At 35.5% G+C, this 19,176-nt stretch overlaps 2 protein-coding genes across 3 annotated transcripts; both read left to right on the top strand.

The window, feature by feature from the left end:
* Nucleotides 1-629: 629 nt before the first annotated feature.
* On the top strand, nt 630-7,694 carry LOC6653121 (proton-coupled amino acid transporter 4). The gene is made up of 6 exons (XM_002075338.4): nt 630-692; nt 5,516-5,667; nt 6,119-6,479; nt 6,547-6,998; nt 7,068-7,240; nt 7,307-7,694. Exons 1-6 carry the CDS (start codon nt 681-683, stop codon nt 7,561-7,563), a joined length of 1,407 nt encoding a protein of 468 aa, XP_002075374.3. The 5' UTR covers nt 630-680; the 3' UTR covers nt 7,564-7,694.
* On the top strand, nt 644-19,161 carry LOC6653120 (proton-coupled amino acid transporter-like protein pathetic). Of its 2 annotated transcripts, none has more exons than XM_002075337.4 (5): nt 644-692; nt 17,119-17,652; nt 17,823-18,280; nt 18,350-18,525; nt 18,606-19,161. In XM_002075337.4, exons 1-5 carry the CDS (start codon nt 681-683, stop codon nt 18,845-18,847), a joined length of 1,422 nt encoding a protein of 473 aa, XP_002075373.2. In that variant the 5' UTR covers nt 644-680; the 3' UTR covers nt 18,848-19,161. The 2 variants fall into 2 exon arrangements, with proteins under 2 accessions (XP_002075373.2, XP_023037214.1); XM_023181446.2 differs by lacking the exon at nt 644-692 and adding an exon at nt 13,828-13,899.
* Nucleotides 19,162-19,176: the final 15 nt, after the last annotated feature.

Genomic DNA, 19,176 nt, shown 5'->3' with positions numbered 1-19,176 from the left:
ATATCGAGAAGCAGGCGAGCAGAAACTAAAAGTTCTTTCTTCTAATGCTTTTTCTTTTATTATAGTTTGCATTATTACGGCAAAACGATTTACGATTACGGTGAAGAGGCAGGCAGAAGTGGCAGAAGGCAACACTGATGATGGGCCAGTGTGGTGGGGTGCGGCGGGGTGGTGGCGCGGGGGCGTTGGTGTTGAGGCGCAGTGTCAACTGATGACGACAACAAATGCGGACCGAGTTACGTTACGTCCGCTGACCGAGTACGGCGGCATATGCGGCAGCAGCGGCTGAGGCAGCGGCGGACCCCAGTTTCAGTCTTGATGATTTCGTGGAGCGATTAACAACACAAAGCGCCGTTCGGAGGACCAAAAAAGAAAAATACAAAAAACAAAACGGCACACAGAAATCGCTCACTCACACCCAAAAACAGAAAGAAACACGATTATTTACCGAATATTAGTGAAAAAAGCCAAAAAAAAAAATGCCAATGCCTTTAAAACAGGCCATAAAAATAAATCATTAAACAAAAAAAAAAACCAACAACAACGAAAATACGTCTAAAAAAAAAAGTAAAGAGAAGAATACAATTTTTTTTTTTTTGTTGGCAAATTACGCGTCTCTTGTTTATCTCGTGCGTTGACCGAGTTCTTTGACAACAACAACTGCAACAACAACGTGAAAAATGGATGCTGAGGTGTGTAATAAATACAAAAAACGAATAATCCCAAAATTTTAGTAATTCTATATAAAAAATATTCAAATTAGCCGGCAAATGAAAAAAAAAAAAAAAACAAAACCAACTCCATAAAGTCAATATCATTTGCAAGAGCACGGAATTCAAGTGCAAAGTCAGCCACGAAAACAACAACAACAACAACAACAATAGCAACAAGTCGCACAGAGACAACAAACTGTTAAAATATTGTTAACTCTTTGAAAGGCAGACCAATATTAATATATGTATCTTATGTATTGATATAGAATCAATAATTTCAAGCTCAAAGAGCTGTATATCTATATCTATGAAATTAACTCCCATATTATTACTTCTTGTAAGCCTTATCTTTGGATTGTTCTATTTCATTATCATCTTAGAGACTTTTTCATAATTCTATATAATTTCTATAAATTCTGTACAAATATCTTGGATCGATATAGAAAACATTTTCGAGGGTTTCCGATCAAAAAATTAAGATTTTCGACTTAAGCAATCCGACTTTTTCGAAAGGGCACTTTGTCATTTGATTCTTAAGGTATATATATATATACATTATCTTTCAAAAGACAGATCTGCATAACATTTAGATTGATTTAGGTTACAAAAACAAAATACGAATGTTCATTTAGGAATATAGTCGGATAGAATAACTGTATATATCGAAAACCTCTTTTTAAAGCAGTTCTATAAACGGTTCTATATATAGTTGGATACGACAACTATATCAAATATTCTTAACCCTTTTACCATAGAGTTGTGATATACATATCACATACATGTATGTAACAGATCATTTTTACTGGCAAACACTTGTAAGTGATTTTAGAAAATTTCATTAGTATCAGACAACTTTATCATATAGTTCTCATTTGAACAAACAGTCCAAAATATGTACCTGTAGAAAAAACGGCCAAAGGTAAGATAATCACACTTACGGTTCAGAATCTGATAACGATAACCCACAAATTACTGAAAAGATTTCTTCATTGAGTTATTTGGGAGCCGAGAAAATCAGAACTAAAATCTGAATATCTAAACGTCTTAAATTCGTGGCCACCACTGTATGTACCTAATAATATCATGAAGAACAATACAATACAAGTGGATCAAGGTTAAAAGTAGTTTCAGAAACAACAAAAATGTTGTATATTAGATTGGAAAAAAAAGTTTGCAGACAGTTCATTATGAAGGATTGTGGAAAAAAACTTAAAGAACAGATTTTTAGCATTCAGACCTAGATGAAAAGAACTGCATTATCTATGGAGCCCAATGGGCGACACAGTTTCGTTAATCCGGCCCTGTACTTCAACATAAATATGTGTGGCCGGAAATGTTTTAGGTAAATTATGTCGAGAAACCAGTTTTGGGATAGGAAAAAACAATATCTTTTTTTTATAGGGGATTCCCTTGTGCTGTTTGACATATTAAACTATTTAAATTTATTGTTTGCTTTAATTGTCAAGTAATCAGCAATCTAAACAATTTTTTCCTATCATGTCCCCATTGTTGAATAGGCTTTACATTTAATACTCTATGGAAGCCAAACCGGTTGGTTGCCTACTTAAACTTAATCTATAGATTTAGATTAACAAAACGTGAAGAGAACAAATTTATTGAGCTCAAAATACCTTGCAGAGATTAGACAGAATTCCATTGAAAATTTGATAATAAATAGTAGTAGCTACTAGCTACCTATGGGTATTAAATTACCTTTTGATTTTTCAATTATTATCTACAATTACTTAAACAAATTCCAATTATCACCTTTTTATATGTTTATGGGTATATAAATTCACATGAATTCAAGGTCGTGGGAGTAATTTTTTTGAATGGGCAATTTAAAGATTTCCCATACTGAACTCAAGAATCTTCGGATTGCGGGAACAGTTGCTCAAAGCCATCTAAAACAAAATATAAGAAGGAAAAAAACTGAAAGCACTTGACGCACATGGAAAATTTCCATTCAATGGCATGAAATTGATTTGAGAGATGATGACAAGTGAAAAAAGAAAAACAAAGACAAAACAATCATTCGCGAAAAATTCCACCAGCCCCTTCCGCTCTCCCTTAAGCACTGTGTCACTTTTAATTTCTTGTTAGCAGGAAAAGCAATAACGTCTAGGATTTCCTTTCTTTTTGCCATAACCTCGATCAGGGTCAAGTCAAATCTCGAATCTCAAGATCTCAAACTTAACTTGTTTAAATATATGAATCTTTTTTGTTTTTTGGGCTTTTTTCTTATCTAGAGGTATTTTGCCTTGAAGATAGATAGTTTTACTATGAATATGTACATCCCCCTCTCAGACCCCCTCACATTCAAGCATTTCATCAAACAAGAGAAATAAAAAACAATTTATACTTTGTATACAACTTGCTTTTAGCTGCCGATAAGCGTCTAGATTTGCACAAGGTACTCGTAAAAGTATACAAAAAAAAAAACTGTCAAGCACCTCCACCATCACCATCCTCCGCCAATCTCAGCCGTAGCGGCGCACTGCCGGGGCACACTATCGGCGCCATGTCCTCTGCGTCAAGTGTACCACACTTGATGTGTTATCTCAGCCAGTGACAGTGGAGCGATATAAAGTAAAACGAAATATATAGACGAATGGCGAATGTTTTGACGTGATAATTTCTCAATGATTATTGATGATTCGCTTTTAATTTCATAAATTCATTAATGAATCTGGTGGTAGATACGGTTGAAGTGTGTTTTCGAAGAATTTGATGTTGCCAACGGGATTGTCATACAAGCGGAAACTAAAAATTTAGGCCCCTAGACCACTTGATATATGATCAGGTTGAGTGTTTATACATACATATATGGTATAAAGACATCCATCTTCGTGGCAAAGAAATATGCATCATAACAAAGTAATTACACGATAAAGATTCGCATTTGTTATAAACAATTAATTTCTTTATCATCATTTGAATTCGACTTAAAGTCACGTTCCCACGCATTTCGGATATTTGATATTTGTATGAATAATGTTTCCGTCAACTAAACTCCTCTTATTAGACCTGAAAATATGATATTATCACATTTTACACATGGCCCTGATTGTGGTGTACTTCAGATAGTCATTGTCTAGAACTTCAATGACCAAGTGATTACACTTTGCTGTTCTATATGAATATATGTATGTGCATTTTGCGAGTGATTACAAAACGTGTAAAGCTTGAACGACATACGGAAATTGGTTAATACACTCATGGTCAAAAAATTGAATACATCAGCATAACTCGAATTAAAAATTGAAGCATTTACAATAAAATGTATTCGAAATATTATATTTTTCAGTTTGGAATCTTTTTTGAATGAGTTGAGACATTCTGATGGTTTCAAACAAAATGTTTCTGTCTAGTTTGTAGAATGGAATAAAAACATTTCAAATTAATATGTCTGTCTTAAAATCTTGCTCATTCTTCAAAGCATAAGAACACTTTAGCGACGCCAACGGCCGACTTTGGTACTTATTTAAATACTGAAATACAGTTGATATAACGAAGGCTGAAAGTAGGCGTGTCCAAATTTAAAATAAACTTGATCAGCCTACTTACTAAATGAATCTGCTTACCAAGTTTGATGGCTCTATTCTTGAAAGTCTCTGAGATCTAGGGGTTCTCACAGACAGACAGACAGATTCACTTGGTAAAGTAAAAGAATTCAATTTGTGAATACATTTCGATGGCCATAGGTGTACCTACGTGTATGTACACATACATATATATATCTACATGCATGTCTTTGTGATTATCTAGAAATTTTCAATAAAAGCCCCAAATAAGCTTTATCTTCTATATAGGCACGTGCTAGATATCTGGCTAGAATTCTTGTTGCTTTTGTCGTATATGTTGTTGTTGTTGTTGCTGCTGCTGCTAATTTGGCAAACGTTTATGGTTCTTTTTTTTTTTTTTTTTTTTTTTGCATTGGTTGAATGAATCATTTGATTGGTTACTTATTTTTCTGATTTTTATAGTAAGTGAAAACCGCTGGTAAAACTCTTTGAATTGCTTTATATTGATTATTGAAGCTCCACTGTAGTGGATTTCCCCATTTTTTTTTTTTTTGGATTTCCCCATAGGTACGTACATATGTGTGTGTGTGTATGTAGGTACAGATGAGTGTAGCACATAAAACTGATTGAATTTATCAAAAGCACTTAATGATATCCAATTGGAAGTCTATTTTTGCCTATTCATCAACATGACAAAACAATTGCTTTGAGTTATCAATCAGATTGCATTAATATATAAGTAGATATACATAACACACAGACAAAATAAGTACATTCAATTATATAGTTTCTAAATTAACTTAGGTATTCACTCCTTTTGATATTCCTTTTATACCGAAATCGGGGAAATTTGTTATTCATTCTCATCATAGTTTATATATCCATGAAAGTGAAAGCAAACCCAAAAATGAAGTCAAACAATTAGTTAAGCCACATTTATCATTTAGCCTCTCAATTTTGGAATACCCACTCAATAGAACCCAATTAAAGATCTTCCTCAAAAGGCGGAAGCATGATTCTTCTCATGATTTAAGCTTCATTCACTTAACGAGAAATTTTTCCCGATCCCGATTCCGAAAGCGGAATTTGTGTGTTTTGCGTGAAAGCAATTAAGAATCATCTGGACAAGTTCAATTGAACAGATGGAACAAACGGAGCAGTCAATCTCCACATAGAAGAAAAAAAACAGCTGCCAATTTAGTGAATGAAAACTGCATTTTCTCAAAAAAGAAATAAACTTTTTACTCCCAACCAAAAAAAAATATATATATTATAAAGGCGCCACCCATTGCAAGACCAGACCAGGGAAATCCAACATTGTCACCAATGCCAGTGGCGACTAACCAAGATGATAAGGGGACTCCACCAGCAACGGACCCCAAAGAAACGAAGGACGAGGAAAACCATGAAGAATATCATCCACCCACAAGGTATGGACTGCATGGACTTCTAATCAACTTTAACTAACTAACCAACTAACCGACTAACTAATCGAATGTGGATAAATCTTAATCAAATTCCTGCTTAAATCCCCTCTTAACTGCCTAATCCCATCACTAACCATCTGCTGATGATCCCAACTGCCACTAACCTGCTGCTTACCGCTTATGCTAATTTAAGTATCTAACCTAATATAACTATTGTATAAGTCCGCTTTGTCCTTTCCTGTTAACGAGTTCAAGTGATCCCAAAAAAAATTAGTGCAATTAACCAAAAAGTGAACCCAATGCTAAAAACCTAATTCTGTAACCTGACTTACCTCAATCCCCCTCCAATTGCTTGCCTAGCTTCACTGCCAAACCACTCCCACACTCCACCCCCTTGCCAAGCCATCTTTATGCCAAATGATCAACACCTACTCTTCGTTTCAATATGACCAAGCTATCTAGAGACCATAGTGCATTTGTTCAAGGGGAATATTGGACCAGGACTCTTTGCCATGGGTGATGCATTCAAGAATGGTGGACTGTTGGTGGCTCCAGCGCTGACTGTGGTCATAGCTGTGGTGTGTATCCATTGCCAACATGTTCTGATTGGATGCTCCAAGAAGATGCGCGATTTGCGTGGGGAATCCGTTTGCGCCGACTATGCCCTGACTGTGGAGCATTGCTTCGAGAATGGTCCAATGAAATTGAGGAGATGGTCCCGCACCATGGGAAGATTGGTCGATGTCTTTATATGTGTGACCCAGTTGGGTTTCTGTTGCATCTATTTCGTGTTCATCAGCACGAATGTGAAACAGGTGAGTGGGGAGGAGGAGGAGAATGGGAATCGAAATGGAAATGAATCAATCTTGAATTGTCTTGAAGATTTTACAAGCCTATAGCATCGATATGGATGTACATCTAGTCATGCTGCTGGCCTTCTTTCCGGTTCTACTTAGTTCACTGATCACGAACTTGAAATTGCTGACCCCCGTCTCAATGTTTGCCAACGTGTGCATGATTCTTGGTCTGGCCATCACCTTGTACTATGCCCTCAAAGATGGACTGCCAGAGATCGGGGAACGCGCCTACTGGACAAATGGATCGCAGTTGGCACTCTTCTTTGGCACCGCCATATTTGCCTTCGAGGGCATTGCTCTGGTGATGCCATTGAAGAATGCCATGAGAAAACCCCACCAGTTCGAGAGCACATTGGGTGTGCTCAATGTGGGCATGTTCCTTGTCTCGGTGATGTTCATGTTTTCCGGATCAGTGGGCTATATGAAGTGGGGTGAGCATGTCGGAGGAAGTTTGACCCTCAATCTCGGCGATTCCATGTGAGTCTGGGGTCTGTCTGGAAGTTAGAGAACAGAATATTGAACATTGTTCCTCTTTCGCACACATAGACTGGCCCAGGCTGTCAAGCTAATGGTCTCCACTGGTGTCCTGTTGGGGTATCCTCTGCAATTCTTTGTGGCCATACAGATAATGTGGCCACAGACGAAAAAAATCTGTGGTATTAAAGGTCGCTCCCTTTTGGGCGAACTTGTCTTTCGTTCCATCCTCGTCGTGGTCACATGTAAGTAGCCCAAGTCCAACCTCCAACCTCCATCCTCCATCTTGATGCCATCTTTCTGTTTGTCAGTGGGCATTGCGGAAATGGTGCCTGCCCTGGGACTGTTCATCTCGCTTATCGGAGCCCTCTGCTCCACTGCACTGGCCCTGGTCTTTCCGCCTGTCATCGAGCTAATTGCCAAGAGCGAGCCCAACAAGGGTCCTGGCCTCTGGATTTGTATCAAGAATCTGCTCATATTGGTCTTGGCCATGTTGGGCTTCATCACTGGCTCTTATGAGAGTCTCAAGCAGATAGTCAAACATTTTGGCGAAGAGGAGCAACACTGATCAACACAAATAAAGAACAACACTCGAATTTATAGAATTGCTTCTATTTTGTATAATCCTCTAGATAAAGTCTGCCCCAGAAATTCGTATTGAGGCCATTTTGATATAAACCTATATATTTTAACCTTTAACTATAGCCTATGTATGTATGTATCTTCCTTTTTTTTGGCATAATATTTAAGAGATGAGAAAATAAATTATGAGTCGACTTACTATACTCAGGGATGGTTATTTCTATATTGTCACTTCTACAGCTAATGACAAGCTGCTCATGGGTAAGAGGTAAGATAAATGATTTAAGTAATACGTATTTTAAGGTAAAGCCTATATCCGACTTACCCAAATTACAGAGAGTGTTGCTTTTATTCCATTATATTAACATATTGAAATAAGAACCCAATAAAATCATAAAAATTATATTAAAAACCAGAGGGCCGGGGCTAACTTCGACCGCGTCAAAGTTTGTATACCCTTGCAACTTTTTTGGTAACTCTTTCCTTACCTATAGCCATCAAAGCGGAAAAACGTTTAATCTAAAAAGGCTAATGTTTGCGAAAGAACGACCTACATAGGAAATAACGGAGATATTGATCAAAGTCACTGTTTTCCACCGATCGGTTCTATGGGAGCTATATGATATAGTTACCTGATCCTCATCAAATTTGGCACAGTCATTAACATATATATTAAACTAACAAATGTTTAATTTGAAAGCAATCGCGTCAAAAGTAACGAAGTTATTGACAAAAGTCACTGTTTTCAACCGATCGTTCCTATGGGAGCTATATGATATAGTCGCCTGATCTTGATCAAATTTGGCACAGTCGTTTATATGTGTAATTAACTCACCAATATTGAATTTCATGACAATAGCTCAGAAAATATCGAAGTTACTAAGAAAAGTCACTGTTCGTGACTTTGCCATTTGTATGGGAGCTATATGATATAGTGATCCGATTCGGCTGAATCCGAGATATACAACGCCTGCAGTATATACAAGCCTACATTCAAAATTTCAGCTCTTACGGTCTAGGAGGAGTTTGCGTTGATCCAGACGGACGGACGGACGGACGGACATGGCTATTTGAACTCGTCTCGTCGTGCTGATCAAGAATATATATACTTTATATGATCGGAGATGCTTCCTTCTACGCGTTGCACACTTTTGACCAAAATTAATATATTCTTTTTGCAAGGGTATAAAAACAAATTAGACATAGCAAATGGAAAAGTAAAATCCTATAACTCCGGTCATCTAGCATCAACTTAAAATTGCCTTTGGAATCTTTCTAACTTGGGATACAAGAAACATTATTTGAATACCCTTCCAAAAAGCGCATATTAATTTTAGTCCAAGGTGTGCAACTTATAGAAGGAAGCTTCTCCGACCATATAAAGTATATATATTCTTGATCAGCACGACGAGAAGAATTCTTATAGCCCTGTCCGTCCATCCGTCTGTATCAACGCAAACTCCGAGAACGTCAAGGCTACAGAAAATTTGCATGTGAATTTATTTATACTGCAGAGTTTGTATATCGCGGATTCAGACGGATCGGATCACTATAGCAAATAGCTCCCATACAAACGGAAAAATCACAAACACTTTTTCTATTAACTTCGTTACTTTGGGATTGTCATAAAAATGAATATATGTCAGTTTAATATACCTATAAAAGACTATGTGCAATTTTATCAAGATCGAATGACTATGTGATATAGCTCTTATATACACAGACGATAAGATATCATTAATAGGTCGTTCTTCGCGAAAATTACACCTTTAGGACACATCGTTTTTCCACTCTGAACTCCGAACTTCGGCGCGGCCCAAGTTAGCCCCGGCCCTCTGGTTTATCCTTGAAATGGATGCTTAAGATTTGTTACCAAGAAAATTTTAGTTCAGGTCGTGCATCTTCTGAATCTTTTGGTATTCGAGTGTCAAAGAAAACATGATTATTGGCGAATTCATTACATTTATAAGACAAAAATTTCAAATATTTAATCGAACGAATGAATATGTTTCTTTACTCATTTCAAATCTACCTCCTAACAAATTACTTAGACATTATAAGAATTTGTATTAATTTATTATCGTGTTTAGAATCCCTAAAAAACTGCGATTTGCTTTGGGCAAAAAGACTTAATTTTTTTGTGAATATCTCTGCCAAATTTTAATTCAGGCAATTTGCAGCCAATCTAAACAAACAAGTGTATATATATCTTAAATGTATCAAAGCTTTGCTTATTTTAAAGTGTTACCAAAACAAAGGAAAGTTGGAAAAAAAGTGGTAACATTTTTCTAAAAAAATAATTTTAGCAAATTTGTTCAAACGGATTAATGGCCTTTTTACCGTTTTAATCACCTTTAAAACCAGAATTAAAATCGAACTGAATCGAATCATTAAAAAACGTCATTCGCCATATTAATCAACTGGTTAAACTGGTATTTGTATAAACACACTCACACACACAGCATAGCACGTGCTTTGATAAGTCCACAAAAAGTTTAATGTTTTCAAATTCAAATTTGATTGTTGACATTGACCTAAATTTGAACGTGATGTATTTTAGCTAGTTTTCTGTTTCATTTTGGCCATTATAACTTTTGCTCAGGTCAAAGCAGGGGGAACATACACTGACGAGCAAAACTGTAACATCACTTTGCAGTCTTCAGTTGGATAACTCATAATTCTTTTTAACCTGCAATAATGATTCTTCTATCATTCGAATTTCGAAGTCATTTGGTCACCCAGAATAGAAGTGACCAAATTTTTGTTCCTCTCCGAAGGAAAACTGTTAAAGTAAAAATATTTTAACATAAAATAATAATATTTCCAGGTACTACAGAACTAAAACGCCTTTAAACTGGTTAAGACATAGGTCCTGGCGTTAATAAATCATTTTTTACCAGGGACCGTAATCATTATAAGTTATATTAAAAAACTTATTTGATAATCATTACATTTCGATGTTTCTCAATTTTCTTCAAAAAAGATAATTAATTTTGAGTAATTTAATAAGAATTATCCATAAAAATCTTTTTTGATCAAAAAAATAAAAATAAAAAATAATGATTAAAAATGATTTTTATTTTTTTCGCTCAAAATAAAACTTTTGAAAAACGGCTTCTATGTTAAATATTTTCAAAATATGTTTGCACATCCTTAAAAAGGAGTTTAAGGACTACCCCTCCATAAAAACTTTTTACTAACATGTGGAGCAATATTTAAATAGAAACCAATCTTATTGAAGTAGAAAATGGATTTTATGTTGGCAGGAATGAATCCAATTGAAAATTTTCAACAAATTTCGAGTAATTAAATAGAAATTTCCATTTTTTGGCTTGATAAGGCAATACGAAAGGACATATATGGGCTAATCTACTGGAATTCTATATTCTAGAGTATATATTCTATACTCTCAGCATATGTCGAATTGAAAATTTTAAAAATTAAAAATTTTGAAAACACTAGATACTCTTTAAAAAAAACCTAATAATGGTTGTCTAAAAACTATCAGAGTGCAAAACTGTAGTATTTGGCTTTTCCTTCAATTGTGCTTAACATTTCTATTCCGGGTGACCAAATGACTTTAAACTTTTCGACAAGAGAGTTAAATAGTAAGAAAATCAAATGGTAGAAGAATCATAATTCTAGGTTAACTCTGAAAAGAATTATGAGCCAACCAACTGAAGACTGCAAAGTGATGTTACAGTTTTGCTCGCTAGTGTATGCACTCGAATGGGAATAATCTAATCCAAATTAAACTGAATAAATCTAATCTAAACCGTATATATTTTGTATACCTATACTTACGTATTTTTTTCTATCATTGTTTTCGTTTCAATTGTCATTGTCGATGGCTGAAATTGAACCTTACAGACCCTTACGGGTAGGAGAAAACTTCCGTTAGTTATCATCCCCTTTCCACCCCCTTTCCATTCTTACATAATCCAATTGCTGAATTCCGTAAACATTGATCAAACGATCGAATCGATGCATTGATTGAGGGTGAATGCAATTAAATTGTTGTTGTTGCTCCTTCTTTTAACTGGCGCTTGGGCAAAAAGAATACAAAAATAAAACATTATAGATCCGTTGTTTACCAGCACAACGAAGTGTATACACACTAACCATTTTTGAAAATCAAATCTATCACCTTTATTTCACTTAATGGAAAAACGAATCAAATTTAATTCTTGTTAATTAATGAAATTAAAAATGGACTTATTCTTAGATTAAATTAAAGTTTAAATAAAAATTGAGTCAGTATCATTCCAATCACCATTACAACATCAATATCGCTTGATGTTAGTAAAAAACACTTTAAGATCATAAACAAATTTATATATAGGATGAAATAAGATAGAAATCACGAAGGGTTTTTAGGACCGGAAGCAATACTGATATGAAATGATTCGATTCGATAACTCTCGGTCAGAATTTCACTATGAATATCTCACAATGAATATGCGCAGGTTTTTCCACATTTCCCGTAAAGTGTATGAAAAGAGGAACGGAAAAAAACAAACAAACGCCACTCAAACTCAATCAAGGCCTGCAAATTTCTAGGCGTCCCAATGCGGTTGGTCGAATGGCGGAGGTTTGTGGGGGAGTGGCGGGGGCTAGAAGGTGTAACGATCACGAACTTGTTGAGCTTCCATGTTCATGTTTCCACGAAAACATTACAATTGCATACATTTTAGATACGACCAAGAATGCGCTAAAATTTCGCTTAATAGACACGTGCATGGATCAAGTGTGGGAGGCGGGATTCCACCTCAAAGATCCTTAATCGTCGCCATTCCAATCCTGGGAATCATTTCTCACTGACATTTGCAAAAGTGAAAATGGATGGGGAGGGGACTTCACTTGATTTAATTTGTATTACTTGGTGATTCGATTGAAGACATGCAAACTATAATATTTAATCAAGATTAAATTGCAAATTGTGTGGCAAATTGTGTTGCGCAGTGTAAGATAAATTTAAGTACATTTCGAAAAGTTTCTATTATATAAACATTGTTTCTTTTTCTTTTTAACTAATTACTATAACGAATTTACGATCCAGTTTAGTTTAATTAGTTTTCCTTCCTACCTTAAGGGGAATTCCACATTTTAAATTTGCTTCGGTTAACTGGATTTCTTTGCCTTTAATTGGAACAATAAATCAAAATGTGTACATCTTTTGCAGTATGCAAAATGATCCCAAAGTTAATCATTTTCAAGTGCATAGTGAAAGAGAACTTTCCGCCCCTGAACCAATTTAATCCGAATCAATATCGCCAATTGCAGATAATTCCACTTTCATCTCGTTCTCGAGTTCAATCTAGCATAATCTTCTTCAGTGGCGTAGAGTTACGAAAATAAAAGGGCGAAATTTAAAAAATATCGAAAGGGATTTCTACACAGTTTTTAATAATCTCGCTACAGCTCTGATCAGTTAAATCTCCCTTCAAATATATTATATGTTCATCCAAGGTGAATTTTTTACCATTTCGTAAGATCTAGGAAAATATAGACTTTCACAGAAACCGGGAAAACAGACAACAGTTCGACTTTAATAAGTATAAAGCCATTAATGAAAGAGAATTTAAAGCGCAATAAGAATCATAACGGGATAAATCATTATTTATCATTATTTATCATTATTTATTAATTCTCTTTTTTTAATGGCTTTATATTAAAGTCGAACTGTCTGTTTCTGTTTTCCCGGTTTCTTTATAAGTTTATCAATATGTTTCATATATACAATTTTAATTTCTTAACTAAGAGTGATTGTAACTTTAAGAGAATCCAATTTTAGGAATTACGCCAATATAAACTAATATATTTATATTTTTCAAAGATTTAGGTTAAAATTGTTGCTTCAATTTTTTAGAAAACAGAATAAAATAGCTATAAATTTTCAAAAAAAAAATCCAGTTGTAAGAAGATTTCATTCAAAATTTGATCGATTTTGGGAAATGGAAATAGCCGACAATAGAACACTGATTTGGCCCTTCAAATTTAGGTTTAACTATGAGTTAGGTAGATTCAGTATCTAGATCTTCGAAATCTACTATAATTCGATATGCTTTGACTGTTGAAAAACGAATCAGCTATCAGTTTTTGCATGAAGAGGGCAAAGCAAAGTCGGAACGGGCTAGAGAGCAAGAGAGACAGCCAAACAGGCCGAGTATCTCGGACTTGACTGACTCGACAATTTGCTTTGCTTGCTTCTGTTGGCCAATTCAATTCGTGCATTGAGTCTGGTTTGTGTTCTTAACGCGCACGGTCCGGTAAAACGTTGGCTCCGATAATATTCGAAACATATTCGATTCGAGAACAAAAGGTGCCCAATCTGATCGAATTTAGTTATATACAATTCTACTTATAATTAGTGTGCACAGGTGTTAAACACAGACTGTTAGTAAATATATATGTATATATATATATATTTATCTGGCATGTTGTACATACATTTCATTAATAATAATATCTAACTATCGGAATCTCTTATCAGTTTAACTAAAGCAATTGTATTTTATCAAATATCAAGTCTGCTTATAATTTCAACTGATTTATGCTAGATCCAAATACGTCGGATGGTTTTTCCTTGTGGTTTTTATTTTGTTTACTCATCATGGCGAAGCAATAAGCGATATTTCTTTCTCATTGTTTGTTGTATTTCGCTTTTTAACAAAAGTGCATTAAACTCCATTAACAACAACAACAACATAAAATAGCAGCTTTAAAGTAAAACCAAAAACAAAAAACGAATAAATGCAAATTAGAAATCTGTTTCACTAATTGAACAACTTTGAACAACAAAATGAATCAATACGAATCCAGATTCGGCCTTGGAAAGAGACTCTCGAACTAATTGCAGTGTTTCCGTGTATGAAAAGTGAATTCTGTGCTTTTGAACGAACTAAACGAACTTGGGACGAGATCTTCAAAGTTATTAACTAACTATTGTTATTAAATATAGTCGGTGTATTTAAAAACATAATATGAATGAAACTGTTGGCTGATTCTAAACCAAAAGATGATCAGTTGAATTTGTTTCCATTCTAATGAAAATGGTGACGTTATAGGCCGACCACTTACAGTAAAACTTTGCTATAATGAATACGATAGAAACTTTTATTTGAATTAGTAAATTGTTTGATTTTGGACTACATAATTTCGCTTTCAACAAAGTTTTCTAGTACATTTAAGTCTCTACTTAACGGTATAAATCGTAACGTTTCCCCTCGTCTCTTCAAGAGCTCAAGGACCACAAATGAACCATAAAGGGAGAAAGAAATTTGTGTCAATTTTTCATAGAATCAAATGGTATACTAAGGTCACCAAAATGTATGTAACCAACGAAAAAAGATGTTTTTCACCCCATGAACTATATGTATATAAATACACTCATGGCCAGATTAATAGGTTTGAGCCTGAAGATTTGAAAGATGTCCGCGGACGGATCCATGGGAAGTCCCGAAATGTCAATACATATGTGGACAATTTTTCAACTGTTTTCATACAAAGAAAAATCTTTTACATTTTATACTACCTAATCCTACATATACTCCTTATCTAGAAAATTACTACATTTTCACCACCCAAAAATATTTTCTAAGAAGTAAGTCGTCTCGCCGACTTAGGTATACCATACACCAGTAAAGCTTCACATGCTTTTTACAAGCATATCTTAGTACTATCTCGCTCACTCAATCATACGAGCACCCTAGCGCCCCCACCAGCCAACGGCCAACTCTGGCCTTATGGAAAAACGTTTATATGCATAGCTCGACCGTTTTTTGTCCGATTTTGATCCAATTTGGTATTTTGCTGGATGTTAGTATCAAATTTAAGTGTGCCAAATTTGATTGCACAAGGTAGAAATTACGGGAGATAATCGAGTTTTTTCAAATTACGGGGGCGGAAAGGGCCATGGCAAAATCTTTACACATACAAAATCATCGCATTTACCAAGCAAATATATATACCAACTATATATATAAACTTGATCACTCTACATACTACACGAGTCTACATACCAAATTTGGTGGCTCTAGCTCTTACAGCCTCCGAGATCTAGGTGCTCATACGGACAGACAAGCGGACGGACGGACATGGCTAGATCAACTCGGCTGTTGATCCTGATCAAGAATATATATACTTTATGGGGTCGGAAAAGCTTCCTTCTGCCTGTTACATACATTTTGGCGACTTTAATATACCATTTCAACCTATGGGTGTATGGTATAATTATGCATTATGTATAGTTATTGGGAATGTCCGTCTGTATAAACATTTAGATATTGGACACCAAAAGCTCTTAAGCCGCCAAATTTGGTATGTGAGCTAATATAGTATGCACCCAGTTTGAGATCTGTTTAAATTTGTATATATTTATATATATGAGAATAAAAATGCATTATAAAAACTTGATTGAACTTTGCAAAATAGAATTACAAAAATTATCAACAGACTTGGCTACCGCCTACCATACACCCATAGTGTGTATACATATATATTCTTGATCATCATCAATAATCGTGTCGATCTATGTACGCCTGTATCCGTCTGTATAAACACTTAGATCTCCGTGACTATAATGGCTAGTGCCTCCAAATTTGGTGTGTAGACTAGTGTAGTATGTACCGTGATTAAGTTTATTTAAAACTTTTACCACGCCCCCTTCCTCCCACGTAATTTAAACAAAACTGAATTCCCAACAGACTATAGTAGTTAGAGACATTTAATTTGGTATGTTTACTTTTAAAATAAGTTAGAAATTTGTTTAAACAATTTACCACGCCCCCATTAGCATTAAAATAAAAATATGCGTTTTTCCAACGACTTTTACAGTTAGAGGCAAAAAGTAAATTCTCATTTAAAAAAGGGCCAGAGTTTGTTTATGTAAAAATGTTATTACGCCCTCGTAATTTGACTACAAAAAACAATATCTCCCACAAGTTTTTAACTAATGCAACACAATTTGGGATACTTCTGTCATTAATAACAAATAATATTGATACAAAATATTTCTATAATTTTTATAAACTATTAATCTGAATATTTTAAAAGGAATGTAAATCATAATTGCAGGGTAGAAAGGTATATTAAAGTCTATCTATACATACAAGTTCTTCCAAGTACGATAAATGGTCAAAAATTTAACCTAATATTGAGTGCAAAGTGGAGTTTCATTCTTTTATTTCTTCCAACACTTTAAATAAATTTGGTCTTATAAATTTGAAGTAGTTGTTACAATCGGTGCACGGTATATCGAAGTCGGCGAGACGACTGACCTGCCTAATACCTCCATGTATATTAAGTTTACAAAAAGAATACAAATGATTATCAATCATCAGATAAACCGTTTGGTGCAATTTTGTTGTGCAGTGTAGTTGTCTTTCCAGGGTTAACACTTGTAGCCCTCTCTCTTTCTCTCTCTCTCTCTTCTTTTTCTCTGCACCTTAGTTTTAAGAACCGTTAACCTGCAAGCTTTATATATTCCTTCCAATTCGACTTTGCTAGAATATTTTTTCTAAAAATTTTCCATTACCTACAGCACCAAGAGCAACGGCATCAAGATAAGGCCATCGAAGCTGGCGACATGGGCAAAACACTTGAGATCACAGCACCCCCTGGCAAAGGGGCCCAACAACAAGCCGAAGGAGCAACAAAGAAGCAACAAGCAGAGGATCCGGAAAGCAATCAGGTGAAGAGACGACATGCCACCAGCAATCTGGAAGCAGCCACACATCTCTTCAAGGGCAGCGTGGGGGCCGGCCTCTTCGCCATGGGCGATTGCTACAAGAACGGGGGCCTGGTGGGGGCCACTCTGCTCCTGCCCGTGATTGCTGTGATGTGTGTGCATTGCGAGCGTATGCTTATACGGGGCTCCATGCTGGCCGTGGAAAGGACCCCGGGAGCAACATTCTACGACTATCCCGAAACAGTGGAGAAGTGCTTTGAATATGGACCTAGACCCCTGAGACGAATGTCCAGAGCAATGAAGCTGATTGTCGAGATGTTTCTGTGTGTTACCCAATTTGGATTCTGTGCCATATATTTTGTGTTCATCACAGAGAATCTATATCAGGTAAGATGAAATTAATAACTACTAAAAACGAAAAAAAAAAACGTAATATTGTCACTTTGATGTCAATTTAAAATCCATTTCCCCGACCTATTCCAATAGTTTTAAAAAGTCGGTAAAGATTTGACAAATTTCAATTGCTTTTTGAAATAATATGTCTCCTTTCTTTCCAGGTGCTAAAACAAAATGGCATTGAAATCAGCATGTCCATGACCATGTTGATCACTCTTCTGCCCGCCATGATTCCATCGCTCATGACCAACCTAAAGTATATTTCGCCCGTCTCTCTGTTGGCCAATGTGGCACTATTGTTCGGGTTAATCGCCACACTGACGATTGCATTCACGAATGGGCCAATGCCCCCGATAAGTGAACGTCATCTATTTACTGGCGGCTCCCAATTGTCGCTATTCTTTGGCACTGCTTTATTCTCGTATGAAGGAATAGCCCTGATATTGCCCTTGAGGAATTCCATGAAGGAACCTGAACAATTCAGCAAGCGGTTCGGTGTATTGAATGTCACAATGTTTTGCATTACGGCTTTGTTCATTTTTACGGGTTTTGTTAGCTACACAAGATGGGGAGAGGAAGTCCAAGGCAGCATTACACTGAATCTGGTTGTCGAGGATGTGTGAGTATCCTTTAGAGTGGAAAAAGTCAGGTGAATACATATTAATGTTGTTTGTGTTTTGTTTTTTAGGTTTTCACAAGTGGTCAAAATCGTAGCCGCTATGGGTGTCTTCTTTGGCTATCCCATACAGTTCTTTGTGATGATGAAGATTCTGTGGCCACCGCTAAAGCGATCCAATAGTTGTGCCCAGAAATATCCGATTACTATGCAAGTGTGTCTACGGTTCATAATGGTTATGATGACATGTAAGTACCACATTGTCAAATAAACGACTATAATTTGAATCTTGAATCTCATGCTATATTCCATATTTGAATAATTGCAGTCTGCGTGGCTTTGGTGGTGCCTCAGCTCAATCTTTTCATCTCCCTTATCGGCGCACTCTGTTCCACATGCTTGGCTTTTGTCATCCCCGTACTGATCGATTTTGTGACTCGTGCCCAAGTCCCCAAGGGTCTGGGCCATTGGACATATTTGAAAAATATTGTGATTCTAGCTGTGGCTGTATTGGGTATCGTGGCGGGCACATATCAAAGCATTGTGGACATCGTCAAGGAGTTTAATTAAGTTAATTCAATGGATCAAACTTTCTGTCTATGTCTTTTTGTCGTATTAAGGCTTGCCAAGTATTTGTTTCTTTGTAAATAATGATGTAATCTTAAAACGTCTATGTATACTTATAATTAAGATTAATTTCTACATAAATGTACTTGTTTTTTTTTTTTTTTGTTTTTTGCACCGTTTTGTAACTAGTAATTTTAAGATTTGTCATTGTACAAAAAACAAAACAACAAAATTTCTATCGATAAAACAAAAACGAAAAGCGTAAACAAGAAATTTTAAATAAATGATTAATAATAAGCCAATTTTTTCCTACTTTATCTTTAATTGTTGTC

This window comes from Drosophila willistoni (assembly GCF_018902025.1).
Source record: "Drosophila willistoni isolate 14030-0811.24 chromosome XL unlocalized genomic scaffold, UCI_dwil_1.1 Seg142, whole genome shotgun sequence".
NCBI lineage: Eukaryota > Metazoa > Arthropoda > Insecta > Diptera > Drosophilidae > Drosophila > Drosophila willistoni.
The sequence above is the reverse complement of the archived record's forward strand: the minus strand, read 5'-3'. Positions and strand labels throughout refer to the sequence as shown.

Excerpts from the sequence above, each read along its gene's own strand:
- LOC6653121 (XM_002075338.4), top strand. Across the intron at positions 5,668-6,118 it reads GAATATCATCCACCCACAAG|CTATCTAGAGACCATAGTGC; the intron begins GTATGGACTGCA and ends AATATGACCAAG. Across the intron at positions 7,241-7,306 it reads CATCCTCGTCGTGGTCACAT|TGGGCATTGCGGAAATGGTG; the intron begins GTAAGTAGCCCA and ends TCTGTTTGTCAG.
- LOC6653120 (XM_002075337.4), top strand. Across the intron at positions 17,653-17,822 it reads TCACAGAGAATCTATATCAG|GTGCTAAAACAAAATGGCAT; the intron begins GTAAGATGAAAT and ends CTTTCTTTCCAG. Across the intron at positions 18,526-18,605 it reads CATAATGGTTATGATGACAT|TCTGCGTGGCTTTGGTGGTG; the intron begins GTAAGTACCACA and ends GAATAATTGCAG.